The sequence below is a fragment of the Salmo trutta genome, chromosome 37 (genome assembly GCF_901001165.1).
Source record: "Salmo trutta chromosome 37, fSalTru1.1, whole genome shotgun sequence".
Lineage (NCBI taxonomy): Eukaryota > Metazoa > Chordata > Actinopteri > Salmoniformes > Salmonidae > Salmo > Salmo trutta.
In genome coordinates this window covers 23,714,428-23,730,283 of record NC_042993.1, presented here as the reverse complement: position 1 = coordinate 23,730,283, position 15,856 = coordinate 23,714,428, and the positions used below count along the sequence as shown (strand labels likewise).

General features: G+C 42.5%; 1 protein-coding gene across 2 annotated transcripts in view; it reads left to right on the top strand.

Annotated features, from left to right (window-relative positions):
* The first annotated feature begins 2,916 nt into the window (after positions 1 to 2,916).
* Positions 2,917 to 15,856, top strand: part of LOC115176915 (raftlin) — a 64,429-nt gene continuing 51,489 nt past the window's right edge. The window contains exons 1-2 of one of the 2 annotated variants that reach the window (XM_029737308.1): positions 2,917 to 3,479; positions 13,205 to 13,371. In XM_029737308.1, coding sequence (XP_029593168.1) covers positions 13,227 to 13,371 — 145 coding nt within the window. In that variant the 5' untranslated portion in view covers positions 2,917 to 3,479; positions 13,205 to 13,226. The remainder of the gene's footprint in view (positions 3,480 to 13,204; positions 13,372 to 15,856) is intronic. The other variant, XM_029737307.1, reaches the window with a different exon arrangement.

Below are 15,856 nucleotides of genomic sequence, written 5' to 3'. Positions count from 1 at the left end.
GAACAACAGCAAAGGACCTTGTGAAGATGCTGGAGGAAACGAGTACAAATGTATCTATATCCATAGTAAAACGAGTCCTATATTGGCATAACCTGAAAGGCCACTCAGCAAGGAAGAAGCCACTGCTCCAAAACCGCCATAAAAAAGACAGACTACGGTTTGCAACCGCACATGGGGACAAAAATTGTACTTTTTTGGAGAAATGTCCTCTGGTCTGATGAAACAAAAATAGAACTGTTAGGCCATAATGACCATCGTTATGTTTGGAGGAAAACGGGGGAGGCTTGCAAGCCGAAGAACACCATCCCAACCGTGAAGCACAGGGGTGGCAGCATCATGTTGTGGAGGTGCTTTGCTGCAGGAGGGACTGGTGCACTTCACAAAATAGATGGCATCATGAGGGAGGAAAGTTATGGGGATATATTGAAGCAACATCTCGAGACATCAGTCAGGAAGTTAAAGCTTGGTCGCAAATGGGTCTTCCAAATGGACAATGACCACAAGTATACTTCCAAAGTTGTGGCAAAATGGCTTAAGGGCAACAAAGTCAAGGTATTGGAGTGGCCATCACAAAGCCCTGACCTCAATCCTATAGAAAATTTGTGGGCAGAACTGAATAAGCGTGTGCGAGCAAGGAGGCCTACAAACCTGACTCAGCTACACCAGCTTTGTCAGGAGGAATGGGCCATAATTCACCCAACTTATTGTGGGAAGCTTGTGGAAGGCTACCCGAAATGTTTGACCCAAGTTAAACAATTTAAAGGCAATGCTACCAAATACACTCCATTAGTATGTAAACTTCTGACCCACTGGGAATGTGATGAAAGAAATAAAGCTGAAATAAATAATTCTCTACTATTATTCTGACATTTCACATTCATAAAATAAAGTGGTGATCATAACTGACCTAAGACAGGGAATTTTTACTAGGATTAAATGTCAGGAATTGTGAAAAACGGAGTTTAAATGTATATGGCTAAGGTGTATGTAAACTTCTGACTTCAACTGTATGTAATGTATTTCTAGAAATGTTCCTTGGGATGGAAGTATGCTGTCATGGATATGCTTTTCATGCGGTTTTCAAATGTCAGGCCATGATCAAAGGTAACACAAGCTATTTTTAACAACAATTGAGAGAGTTCTGACATGTTCATAAGCTTGTTATGACCAAGAGAATCATGAGGCTATCATCTGCACAGCATGCAGGGCAAGGAAAATACATGTGTTTATTGATAACATTTCCAATGAGTAACGCAAAGGACATTTTAGAGCAGAATCTTGAATGCCAAACTCAACTTTATTTGCACTCCGATTTGTCATCTAGTTGGACAAAGGAATGCTTCTCAGCCAATTTGTCAGCTCAAATGTGATGACTCACTTGCGATAAACGTGAGATTCCTTGTGATTTCTGCCTTCAATGTAAGCTCCCCTTTTCTACTGACTTCTCCAGGGCAATGGCATCTTTCTCAAGGCATTGCCTCTGGTCCTTTATTTCAGCAATTAGGCCAGAGACACACTGAGACACACAAATACGGATGGAATCGTACATGACGTACATCATTGTCTGTCAAAAGTACAACTCAAGACAACTATTTTCAGACGATTCGCCGCCATCAAAAGATGGACCAACTCATTCGTTAACTGATGACTCCCATTGGAAAAGCATTGGTTTCATCTCAAATACTCAGACACAAAATACTCAGACAACAGTGTGTAGCCAATTCTGGTGGCAATATCTGAACTGTCCAGCAATGTTTTTGCTGCTCCAGGAGAGAATAGTTTCCTCAATGATGCAAGAGCCCACATGTACCCAGCAGACCCAATGCTGACCTCCCATAATTGATCTGTCCCATCCACCTGCACAGTGGTGTAAAGTACTTAAGTAAATATGCTTTAAAGTACTACTTAAGTCGTTTTTGGGGGTATCTGTACTTTACTATTTATATTTTGGACAACTTTTATTTTTACTTCACTACATTCCTAAAGAATACGATGTACTTTTTACTCCATACATTTTCCCTGACACCTAAAAGTACTCGTTACATTTTGAATGCTTAGCAGGACAGGAAAATGGTCAAATTCACACACTTATCAACAGAACACGCCTGGTCATCTCTACTGCCTCTGATCTGGCGGACTCACTGAACACAAATGCTTTGTTTGCGAAGTGAGTGTTGTTGTTGAGTATCTGGCTATCTGTAAATATAAAAAACACATTGTGCCATCTGGTTTGCTTAATATAAGGAATTTGAAATTATTTATACTTTTACTTTTGATACTTAAGTATATTTTAGCAACATTTAATGTTGATACTTAAGTATAAAACCCAAATACTTTTAGACTTTTACCAAAGTAATATTTTACTGGGTGACTCACTTTTTTCTATTAAATGATCTTTACTTTTACTCAAGTTTGACAATTGGGTACTTATTTCACCACTGCACCTACATGAAGAATGACTTCCATGTTATGTTGCAATCACTTTCCAGTGTTGTTTTGCTTCAATGTTCGGTACTGTGAAAATCATGGGTTTCTGTGTCAGTCACCTATCTCCAGAGCAGTGGTCCCTCTCACAGACTGGTGTGAATAATGCATATGCAGCTATAGGGGGCCTCGACAGGGCCGTATTAAATATGTATAGTCACCACAGAAGTGCTGACACAACTTACCCACCAAAACATCCTCACACCCTGTACCCTACCCATAGTCAACCCCACCAAATTCTCAAGGAATATACTAGTATGTATAATATATTATATCTCTCTTTTAAATTACAATTTTTATTTTCCATCCTTCTGTCTCTTTTTCCACTTTTACTCCTTGTACACCCGTTCTTGCTTCCTCACCTCTCTTCATTTCGCTCTCTCTCCCTGGCATTTCCCACTTCTCCCTCCTTCCCTCTCGCCCTCTGTCTTTCCCCCAGCCTCATGCTCAGATGGATTCTTCAGTCAGTCGACTGGAACTGGTGCGGCTCTCGGAGAAGCCTTGAGTGAGTGAAAGAGAGGCAGAGGGAAAGATAGAGGGGTGGAGGGGCTGCGCCGAACAGAGGTTGGGTCAGACAATCACGAGAGAGAGAGAGAGAGAGAGAGGAGGTTGATATGTGACAGGATGTGGTTTCTCTGAGCTTGCAGTACATAGCCGATGCATACTTTGAGCATGACCTAAACGCACGCGCTCTTAGTGTTTGCTGCGCACGGTTAGCTAGTGTCTAGCGAGGATAGAACAAGCCGGCGGAGCTACTGATCCCATCCAGATTTGAGTCTTCTCGCTGTCTTTTTCCCCCTCTTTGACCCGAAAGCCTCCGTTAGAGCTGTATCGGCAGGACCTGAGTGAAGAATCGCAGAGGATCTGAGCGTGGACTGTTGCGCTGTTCTCCTGTCAGTAGAATGTGTATGTTTGTTCGAGGAGCCGTTCCAGTGGCTTTCTCTTGATCTCAATAGCGAACTTTCCAACTCCTGTAGTCAACAGCTTCTGATCAGGTAACTCCCTCTTCTTTCTACTTTAACTTGCATGTGTTTGCCACTAGTCTACAACCTTATTTCTCAAGGCTTGAGAAAATAAATATGTAGCCTACAGGAAAAGACACGGATAAAGACAGAATGTACAACTCTTTGGACAGAAGTCACAGACAACTTAGTGTTCTAGTTGTTTATAGCGTAACAACCGTTCAGAGGCAGATTAATGAGGATGCATGTATCAGTCAAGGGATGCCGCAAGCCACAAGTTTGGCTTGTGTGCAATGTCTTACAAGAAACTCCTGATCACCAACCCACACTCCTCCCATACACACGTGTGTGCACACACACACACATAAACACCCGTTCATGCTCAGAGCAGTAATCATGCAGATCAATGAGCTGGTTGGTTTGAAGTCACATGTGCGGCACCAGAGGGGTGAGAATGCCAAAAATGTCTACCTGGCTCCAATCACTGAACCCTGATGGTATTTCAAGATGTGCTTGACATACAGTATTTAACCTTAGCCTCTACTGGAGAGAGTGAGAGTGTTTGCCAGTGTGAGGGAGGGACAAAGTAGAGAGTTGAAGGATGTGAGAAGGGATAAGAGGTTGGGAGAAAGGAGAAGAGGGCATGAGAGAGGAATGCACACAGACAGGAATAGTGAGAAGGAATGAGAGAGAGGAAGAGAGAGAGAAGAAGGGAGTGAGTGAGTGAGGAAGAGGGAGAGTTCTGTGAGTGCTGTTTGAGTGAACTGTTAATCATTTCCAGCTGGTGGGTTGTGAGGGCTGGGCTGTTAACCCTTTATTGTTGCTGGGTCACGAGCTAGCACACACACACTCTCTCACACACACACACACACACACACACACACACACACACACACACACACACACACACACACACACACACACACACACAGGGAAACACTTTTCACCAGGAACCCCCAAATTACTGCATCAGACTAGCCACAACCCAAATATAACTTGCCAGCTCTGAATGGGAAAGTCATTGTGGTATAGCTCCATACTGTAGGCCTCATTTGAAACAGAGAATAATAGATGGGGCAAAAGGTGAAGCGAGGGAGCCGGAGCAGAAACAGCTTCATATTGTTGTCACGTTGAATAGTCGCCTGATATAATCTATAAGGCCTACATAGTAGGAACTCACTATTGTGTGTTTCATAAAGTTGTTCATGTTTACAGAATTTCTGAAAATTGACTACAGTCGTCCAGCTGCGTTGACGTTCAAACTTCCATTTTAATCCAGTTCCCATATGTTTGCTACCGGACCAAGGTGTAGAGGTTTCTCTGCTACTGAGTTGAATTTGAATTGAATTGGCTTGAATTGAATTGACGAGTCTTGCTTGATTTTAAACCTTCATTGATGTTCTACTCTCCACAGCATGTACAGTGCAAACATTCACAGAGGGAAAAGGAAAACGTTGACCACTAGTCTACAAGTTTACTGCATTTTACAGTAAAGTACTTGAACCTAGTTCTATCTTCCAATAAAAGATAGTTTAAACAAGAACCAAAACTGAGAATTACTGAAATAATATTTCCATATTGAAAGATTCTACACACCCAATCCCACACATACCGTATTTATCCCTATGTGCCTCCCTACAAGTACCTACCCACTGTATTTTAGACCTTTTGGGTAAACAGCTTAGCCTGATTACTTGCTGAAAGATGACAGGTAATTCTTTGCACTTCTCCTGACAGCGATGACAGTCTAAGTGGATTATACTCTTGCATAAGCATCACATCTATATCCTTTGAAATGCTTGGGTACATGATCTGTGGCAAAGATTGTTCCTTTTTCTTTCTTTAGGGATGAGCTTTTGAAGAGACCAATTTATTCAAGCCTTTGGCATAGCCTTAAATTACTAAGAATGGATATTAAGAGAAGTCCCTTTGCTAGAAGGAAAACATGGTGGTATCCAGTATTCACTTGTTTTGCAGTGGCTAAGCGAGGAAGAAAACTCCCCTTTGATACTGTATTTCCCAAAGGAAAATTGACTGGGTGGTCAAGAATTGCAGCAGTATTGATCAAGTGATGTTCAAGGACTTGTCGATACTCTATCTGAAAAGCAAAACTTGGCTTCAGTTGGCTGTAATAAAAAAAAATGGCCTGCCTCCAGCAAGTTCGCATGAAAACCAATGAATCGTTCCTTGAAATCTTTATCCCTATGTTTTGGAAAATAGAATATGACAAAATAATTCATGTTTCTATTATCAACCGGCGTTTCCTCTTTCACATAGTTATTTTCCTTCTTGCTGTGTGCCGTTCACTTTGGCCATGATCGGACTCATCCATTTGCTATGTTTACCCAGGATAGATTTAGAAATGTTTTGAGTTCAGAGTATTGTATAAAGCCCGTGTGAATAGATCAGATTATACATACTTTATCAAGATAATGACTGTCAAACACAGCAAATGCAAAATACAGAACTGAAAGTCAGAGACTGGGAGGAAATTAGAGAGAAGACCTTACAGGCAGTGAGAGAAAGAGAAGGGAGAGATGAGAGCTTAGCCCTTGGAGAGAGGAAAATAGAGATATTGGTGTCTATTATTCTCCTGAGAGGGGAAGTAGTTCTAAAGGGGCTGGTTCCCATGGCAATAGCTCCCTACAGTATGTGTGTCTGGGTGCAGCATGTGTAGCCGGCTGTGCCCAGGCCTTGAGACGATAGAGGGATGGCTTGGCTGGAACCAGAGAGAACCAACCACCGGGCCAACCAGGACACTCAGCCTTGAAGCACTGGAGAGGCTCAAGCAAACGCTTGTTTACTACACTCTGTTTTTACCAGCACTTATCTCCCCTCATCTTTCAGCAAGGCTCTTTCTTTATATGTGTCATTATGTCTTGTCCTTGGAGATTTCAATTGAATGTAATAAACTGTGTCTAGCTGTGGGTTTTCAAAAAAGCTATTCCAGTTTTCAGAGAAGGCCCAGTATATGGGAATGCGTTATGGTCATTGTTTTCATCTTAACTGCAGGGCTTTCAAGCTATGTAATATTAGCACTGGTCTAATTGTTTTTGTTGTTGTAGTATGGTCACCAACACAACCTAAATCCCAGCACACCTCTGTTTTTCCTCTGTTGGGCCCCTTGCTCCTATCCTCCTTGTCACTGTCCCGCCCAGGTGAGGAGCCAAGGAAGGAAGGAAGGAAGTCCAAACAGGGAATGGCCCTTCTCCGGGCCCCTGAGAGCACTCTCCCTCCTGAGTGGACAACACAACAGCTGCCAGGAAACTGTGCCTTGTGCACAACTGCTTTATTTGTCACATTGAAGAACCGGGGTAATCGGAGTTAATGTGGTAGACACAGGCAGAAGTCCGGGGGCAGAGACGGGGGCAATGTAAGAGATGGCCGTGTTTTTAAAGAGCGACTGCCCCTGAAAAGCAACTTGGAAACTGCCTATGTGGCATCGATGGGAGTCAAACATTTATTTGATTGTGAAAATTGACTACAAAGTGTAAATAGGATCATTTTGGTCGTAAAGTTAGTCTCGTCCAAAACAGAGATTTGTGAGATGATAGGAAAAAATTGGTACGTCACGGAATGAAGGGTACTGTCAATTTCATTTGGGTTGGATACACTTCAATCGTGCCCACAGCTGGCAGCACCCAAGTAATCATCATTTCGGGGCACAGCTACATGTGATCTGATCGTAATGCCCATAGTCAATTTGGTTTGACGTTCGATATCGCTATGGGGCTAGTTAGGGACCAGTAGTAAATTACCCAATTTACTGTACATGGGAGAATATTTTAAAATGTCAACTATACATTTTAGAAATACAAAAATTGAAAGCATTTAATGAGAACTAAAATATTTGCAACATTAAAATATTGTTCCATTTGCATTGCGTAAGTTATTGACAGTCCCTAACTAGCCCCAGAGCGAGTCTGTCCAATGTCATCTTTGCCACAGTCGCAAACCAGCCGGCTGAAGCTAATTGGCGAAAGAAGTTAGATAGCACGAGCTAGCCTAGGCGACTTCAAGACAGAAGACCTGGTTAGACTATTTCAAGTTATTTAGAAGGATGAGTGACTAACTGCAATGTTTTGGCAGAGTGAATGTACATAAACTTGCCACATGCGAACAAACACAGAAGAGACACCCCCCCCAAGACAACTCTTGTTTGCCTTCACTGCATTTCTTAATGACCAAGCTGAAAAACAAGGCCAAATTAGGAAGTTCAGCCCCCCTTTAAGTTTGGAGATGGCTAACTCTTCCTCAAATCCAGTGGTCACCAACCTTTTCTGAGTCAAGATCACTTTCTAAGTCAAAATACAAGCCGAGATCTACCACTCAGAATTTTTTTTTTTAAACATGACTTAAATAACGTAAGCCTATGCAACATTACCCAATTAAATCAGTTCTGTAGCATTGAGGTTTGTGCAGTAAGCCATAGGCCCAATACATTGTCACTGCATATTGGCTAAGCTTGAATTACCCTGCCAATGTTGTTCTTCTCAGACCATTTTGGAATGATATTTAAAATTAGGTATATGATCACACTGGTAGTAGATCATTTGTTGTGTTACGTATGAGGCACAGCAAAGTGAGCAGGATCATTTGTTTATATTTTTTAATATTTTTTTAATTACTGGACTGAAGGTCAGTCTGAGGGGAGGGAGGGAAGGAGCAGCGGTGATGCTGCCTCACCCGACTCATCGACCTCTGCTCTCCATCCCTCCACTGAGAAAAGGAGACACAGTCTTCCAGCTGATTGCGAAACTCAAGTCCACACTGCATTATTTTTGCCTCATACACCAATTCATGTTATTCCTATGACCAGAGAAAGTGAAATATTCCTCCGTATTAAAAACGACAAGCCGCTAATAATAACAACACAAGCTTATTGGAACACTTTTCTAACATTATACTCATTCATTGCAGCTGCAGTGCTGGTTGTAGCATGAGTGGAAGTATGGAGAACGCGCATGTGACAAAAGTGTTGAACAAAGTTTTGACAGTGCTGAATAAATATGAACTTAGTCAGCAGCTCTTTGCTGTATTTTTTTGGTTTTGAAAGTTTTGAAATCTCAAGAGTACCAACTTTGCTGCTTGTTCGAGGCTTCTTTTTACAGTTTATGGCTCGAGGAAACGGTTATCTGAGCTATCTGATTGGTCAGCGATAGGTCTATAGGTGCAATTGAGTTCTACCTTCAGACTTCCCGGCACTAGGGCTGCTGAATCATTGTGCGCCTACCGGCAACAGCGCAAAGCACATGTAGAAAATAGGGACACAAGGCTTTAAAGTTGGGTTTTTTACAGAAATGTTTGGTGATCAACTTAGAATCCCATCGACCGGTTGGTGACCACTGCTCTAATCCTTTCTTGTCCAAAGAGATCTTTTCATAACAAGCTGAGCTTTGTTCTCAAGATTTGTATCTTTATATGACACTTCCAAGAAGACAAATTATTTTATTATTAGATAGCATTATGGAAAGACAATGAATCATCACTCTTGTTATTTTGTTGCCCATATTTGGCAATATCCAACCAAATAGTTTTTTACAGAATCATCGTACGTTATTAGCTCATGTAAGATGTTTCCTCCCATGCAGATATAACATAAATCCTGTGCTAAGCAACTGTGGAGAAGTTGGTGGTTATGAAGGATGTTTAACTATTGAATTTGACATTTATTAAGGATCCATCTTAGCTGCTGTCTTGGCAGCAGTTACTCTTCCTGGGGTCCAGCACCATTAAGACAACTATATACAGTTAAAAAATTACATTTCATAACACTTTACCCAATACATGTAGTGTGTTCCCCTCAGGCCAGTGCTCCACTATCACATATTCACAATACAACATCCATGTGTACGTGAAAAGTATCTTGTGAGGCTGAAATTGGGTAGAAGATACAAAATAGGTCAGTTTAGGAACCAAACAGGTTCATGGCTAACAAACGTGACCTTCTACACTGAACAAAAATATAAATACAACATGTATTTAATAAAAGGCCATTCTAAAATGTGCAGTTTTGTCACACAACACAATGCCACAGATGTCTCAAGTTTTGAGGGAGTGTGCAATTGGCTTGCTGACTGCAGGAATGTCCACCAGAGCTGTTGCCAGATAATTGAATGTTCATTTCTCTTCCGTAAGCCGCCTCAATGTCGTTTTATAGAATTTGGCAGTACGTCCAACCGGCCTCACAACCGCAGACCACGTGTAACCAAGCCAGCCCAGGACCTCCACATCCGGTTTCTTTGTATCAAATTTTATTTGTCACATGCGCCGAAGGTGTAGATCAGGGGTGGGAAACTCCAGGCCTCGGGGGCCTGATTGGTGTTACACTTTTTCACCATCCCTAGCAAACACAGCTGATTTAATCAAATTGCATTCTAAACTGAAGATCATGATTAGGTGATTACTGAAGTCAGGTGTGTTAGCTGGGGCTGGGGCAAAACTGTGACACAAATCAGGCCCTCGAGGACTGGACCCTGGTGTAGACCTTACTGTGCAATGTTTACTTACAAGACCTTAACCAACAATGCATGGTCTGAGACCAGCCACCCGGACAGCTGATGAAACTGTTGGTTTGCATAACCAAATCATTTCTGCTCAAACTGTCAGAAACCGTCTCAGGGAAGCTCAACTGCGTGCACATCTTCCTCACCAGGGTCTTGACCTGACTGCAGTGGGTAACTCCTCACCATCGATAGCCACTGGCATGCTGGAGAAGTGTGCTCTTTGTGGATGAATCCCGGTTTCAACTGTACCGGGCAGTTGGCAGTATGGCGTGGTGTGAGCCAGCGATATTTGCTGATGTCAACGTTGTGGTCAGAGTGTCCAATGATGGAGGTGGGGTTATGGTATAGGCAGGCATAAGCTACGGACAATGAACACAATTGCATTTTATCGATGGCAATTTGAATACAGAGGTACGGTGACAAGATCCCGAGGCCCATTGTCGTGCCATATATCTGCCGCCATCACTCCAATTATTTTATGGCCTGCATACTCACCAGACTTGTCACCCATTGAGCATGTTTGGCATGCTCTGGATCGACATTTACCACAGCGTGTTCCAGACCACAATCAACAGCCTGATCAACTCTATGCCAAGGAGATGCGCTGTATGAAACAAATGGTGGTCACACCATATAATGACTGTTTTCTGATCCACGCACCTATCTTTTTTTATTAAGGTATCTGTGACCAACAGATGCATCTGTATTCCCAGTCATGTGAAATCCGTAGCTTAGGGCCTAATGAATTTATTTTAGTTGACTGATTTCCTTACATGAACTGTAAAATCATTGAAATTGTTGCAGGTTACGTTTATATTTTGTTCAGTATATATCTGTCCTATAAAAGTACAACCTGTAACAACAAACCCCTTTGACTTCTATAACATCTTGCCTTACAAAGTCTTATCGAGTAAAACCTCAAATGCCATTAACTCCAAACAAAAGAAGGAAGGAAACGGTGAACCGATCGTTACTAATTCAGCAAAGGATCAATGCCTTTCTGTTTTTCTGTTTAGACTGTTGGTGTAACCCAAACTCCCTTGCTGTCAGTCTAAAATGCAAAGGAGATTAACCAAAGCGGGCCTGTGGAGTCAGAGCTCAGACAGAGCGTGCTCAGAACATGCACCTCGACTCTGAGAAGTTTGAGAGGGAAAACAGTCACTCTGAAAATCATAAACATCTCACACTTCCGCTGTCAACTCTAATAATACCCGGCCTCGCCTCGCTCCCCCGTCGGCCTCCAGGAGTTATACAAATAAGAGCCCCTCCGTTTTTCTAAAATGTTCAGCCCATTGTTTTTCTCTCTTCTACTTTTGTTCAGACTTCTGCCTCTCCTGTACACTACATCGTGGAGCCTCTCTCAGGAGTTCACTGGAACTTAAACAGAGCAGAGCACATCTGAGGTGAAAGAGAGAATATTAAAAACTATGGATATTTTACTGTAGTATTTGCCTGTTTTCTTTGATGACAGAACAGAAAAATGTTGATGTCATTGAGCCGAGTTGCTTTAGTCCAGTCCTGGGGGGCTGTTTAGGAGAAATTGAACACTTTTAGGGAAATGAAAGATCTGTTTTTTTTTGTTTCTTTTGGCTTTGAAATGTGTGCTCTTGATTTGAGAACTGAGGCAGAAATTACACAATTCCCAGAGATGACTCACCGAGCTCTATTTTAAAAATGTAAAACCAATTTTAAAACGTGTTTGAAATATATTTACAAAAATACAAAACATCAGATCCTGTTCCTTGTATTCACTGGCGTACTACACGCCCTGCAGCCCCCGCAAGGCAGGTCATAAGCCATGGCAAAATGGTTTAGAATGACAGGAAATAAGCTGTAAAACTGCTGAATTCTCTGACTCATGGCAAAATGTGTAGAATAGCAGGACATTTGCTTAAAAAATGCTAAATTCTCTCAGCCTCATTGCAAAATTTGTAGAATAGTATGAGATGGTCTATAAAACTGCAGTATGCCGCTGCTTGTATTGACTTGAAAGCCATTGCTTGTAGTGTTATAAATTATATATTTTATGCACACTCATGAAATTGATCAAAAAGAGACATGAAGATTATAGATGATATGCACATTTCGTTCCATAATACAAACACGGATATCTATGTAGGTGTTGTCATGAGAGCCACTGTCTTCCACAACACGTTTCAATCTCTGCCATCTCCCCCTTCTTGTCACTTCTATTCAACAGGGTCTAATTACAGTGGCCTCTCTCTCCAGACTCTACTTGCCATGCATTACCTAACTCGTCTCTCTAACGAACAATCTCCAACCAGCTACCCATTTCCTCTTTTTACTTTGATTGATTCTCACCTTTTCATTCTTCCTGCTCACCTCATTAACAGAGCACCGGTTCGCCCCCCCCCCCCCCCATCCTCCCATCTCCCCCCATCCTCCTATCTCCACCACGGCCTCTTGGATTAGTACGCTGGCGGCGCCCGGAACGGCGCATAATTAGAGGGGAACATAATAAAGTGCGTTCCTCATCAGCTGGGGGGCCGGTGCCCCCTGGACCACCATCCCACCCTCCCGGGTTTAATCAGCAGAGTACAATGGGATATTACCTGTGCCAGCCTGAGCCAATGGAGATGCAGCACCACTGTCACAAGCAATTTGGGTGACGCCCGGTGCACAGGCTCTTTAGAGGCCCTTTCCCGTAGTCTTTCATGGTTGTCTCTGTTAATTTGTCCCCCAGGGAAAGAGGGCTCCGGAACCCATGAAAAATCAAGCTCATTTATGCCCTTTTTATTTATTTATTTATTTATTTATTTGGAGCCACTTATCCAGCATGTTTTTCTTTATTGGTTTTCCCTCTGAGACTCCCTTGGGGCCCCGTACGTGAGGGGTGTGTGTGTGATCGAGAGATTAATCCATCTCTCCCTAAATTGGACATGTTCTATGCTTTGGGGACTGGTGTCCAGTTTCACACACACACAGGTGTCAGGTAGCCTAGCAGTTAGAACATTGGGCTAGTAACCAAAAGGTTGCTAGTTTAAATCTGAGCCAACAAGGTGATAGCAGACCCTGGCCATGACCCCACTCTTCGAGGGTGTCTCAGGGGGAGTTGGGATATGCAAAAAAACACATTTCCAATTCACACGTGTATTAATTAACACTTGTACATGTGTGAAATAGGACAAATATAAGAACCCACATTATTATTATTGTTATTATTATTACACACACACACACACACACAGATTGCTACAGAACCTCATTCTGCCCCATCTATTCCCTATGTAGGGTCCATACACACTCTGGGGAGATGGGCTGTGGACTGAGGAAGCTGAAGCCATCAGAGGAGAGCAGTCCAGGGAAGATCTACTCCACCCTGAAGAGACCACAGGTGGAGACCAAGGTTGGCGTAGCCTACACATACCAATACGTTGACTTCCTCGTAGGGAAAGACGGTAAGACATGCAACTTTTCAGAGAATTTAGTGGTTATTTCTAAGCCATTTGAAAATGTATTAGTCACTGTTACAGTAAGAGTACAAAATTATAATGTTCTCCAACTCTCTTTTTACACACCAAAGATATCCTTAACCATCATATTATTAGGGGTGGTAGGTAGCCTAGTGGTTAGAGCATTGGGCCAGTAAACGAAAGGTTACCAGATCGAATCCCTGAGCGGACAAGGTAAAAATCTGTCGTTTTGCCCCTGAACAAGGCAGTTAACCCACTGTTCCTAGGCCGTCATTGTAAATAAGAATTTGTTCTTAACTGACTTGCCTACTTAAATAAAGGTTAAATAAAAAATATATATTGTTCAAGTTCAGTACCAGACATAAAACTGACAACCACAGAACACGTTCTCCACCTCTCACATTGTTAGATGGAAATACATTCCCCCACCATAATAGACTCCATCTCCCACCTCCTCACACACCCCCAGGCAACAGAGGCCTTTCTTGTTGCAATTTGAGGTGTTTATGAGATGCAAGGTGGGTGTTGCTTCCTGAGACCTGCTCTGCTCATTGCTCAGGGGCGGGACCTATGGAAGCTGGGGATAAATATAGGCATCACTTTTATTTCCCTTCAAGAGAAGTTACAGTTCAAACAGTATGAATGGGGGTGGGCTGGTGGGAGATGCAGTCCTCTGGAGCTGGGAGAAGCTGGGAGATGTAGTGTGCTGTGCGTCGGCTGTGACAGTCCATTAGCGAGTCACTCTGACGGGGAGAGAATGGGTACTAAGATACACCATCTGGGTGTCTGGGGCTGTATGCGCGCGTCTCTCTTTCTTTCTCTGTCTCTCCCGCGCTCTTGCTCTCCCACTGTGTCTGTCAGTCTCTCTCGCTCTTTCTCAGTTCTCTGCCTCGCTCTTTTTTTAAAGCTGTGCCTGTTTATGTCTCCTAGGACTATATTGAGTCTGTAGTTGCGTCCCTGTAGTGTTTGGGACTGTCTGAAAATCCTTACATTACCGAAACAGTTTTCCAGGGTAACTGTTGGGGGATAACTTACTGTATGTAATTCTATTGTACCAGGCATGTGACTAGGCTACAGGTAGTTCCACTGTTAGTGCTGTTTCCTAGAAAATACACAACATTTAATATGATCACAGAAGTGCACTATACGTACTCATGGCTGTATATACTAACTAGCCTGTTTATTCCAATTTGTAATGTAAATGTGGCCTCTGTGTATCCAGGTTCATGCTTTATTGTTCTAAAAAGTGTTTTGGTCTCAGCAACAGGCTCTAACAAAACACTTTCAACTAATCAAATCGTTTAGATAACTATGAGAATTGAGGAGAAAATTAGGACATTAGGAAGATTTAAATGTTCTTGTTTATTTGTTTCCAATCATGCCCATAGCTCAATGTATCTCTAAAACAGTTACCATATAGCGCTGCCAGTTACTTTTAGGGGCTTTTCACATATGAAATTTGGTACCCTGGTTCGGTGTCCTGGAGCATTTTGTGAGAATTCTACAGAATGCGTTTTGCTTTCACAAGACCTGAAAATAACAGTTTCAGGGTGCGATTAGCAAGATGCACATTTTACATAACGTTAGCGAGCTAGCTTGTTTACAATGGGCAAAAATGTTCCACACAACTCACGCTGCCGTGTCACAATATCTGGTACTCTGGTTCTTGGACCCGCTACTCACACAGGTCCAGGATCTTTTGGGTTTCACACATGCTTTATAGCGCGGATCAGGGTACCAAATGCTCCAGAATCAGGATAATAAGGGGATATGTGAAAGCGGCCCTTAGATAAATGACCAAATGATAGGGGGCCACGTTGAACCACATAAAGACCCGACCAAGATATGAAGAGCAATGTGTCATGAGCTTTTAATAAACTGCCACTGTAAATACCAGGCAGCCTTAGCTAGCAAGCTATAACCCCATGTTTTATGTCAGTTTATTGCACACATTCACGAACACGGCCTGCTGCTACATTTCATTTACCTCAGAAAATGGCTTTGAAACAGAGAATGATTTGATATTAACACCATGACCCCATAGGGAAAGGATAAGCTGAGGGCTGTGCTAACCGGTGTGGAAAGAAGCCATCTCACCGTACATACAGAGAAAGGGTCTCGGAGTGCTTGGCACATATTTTATTTCCAAAACTGTGATTTCAAATATTTAAAATGTCAAGAGGGTGAAAAATTGAAAACACACTTATGTTAGTCTTGAAATCAAATCCAGCTGACAGACACACACGCACGCACGCATGCACACACCATTTGATTTCATCTTGGCTCCAGACACATTATTTATATGCAAAACCCCCAGAGCCTGAAGTCCTCTTGTTAATATAAGCTTTTCTCACCGCTCCGTGTGACTGACGTGTAGAAGCAGCGGCGTTCCGCCTGTGCTCTGATCGAAAGCAGGAATATGGAGCACGGAAATGAGAGGTCAGTGGAATTTTTGAACACCGTAGTGTGT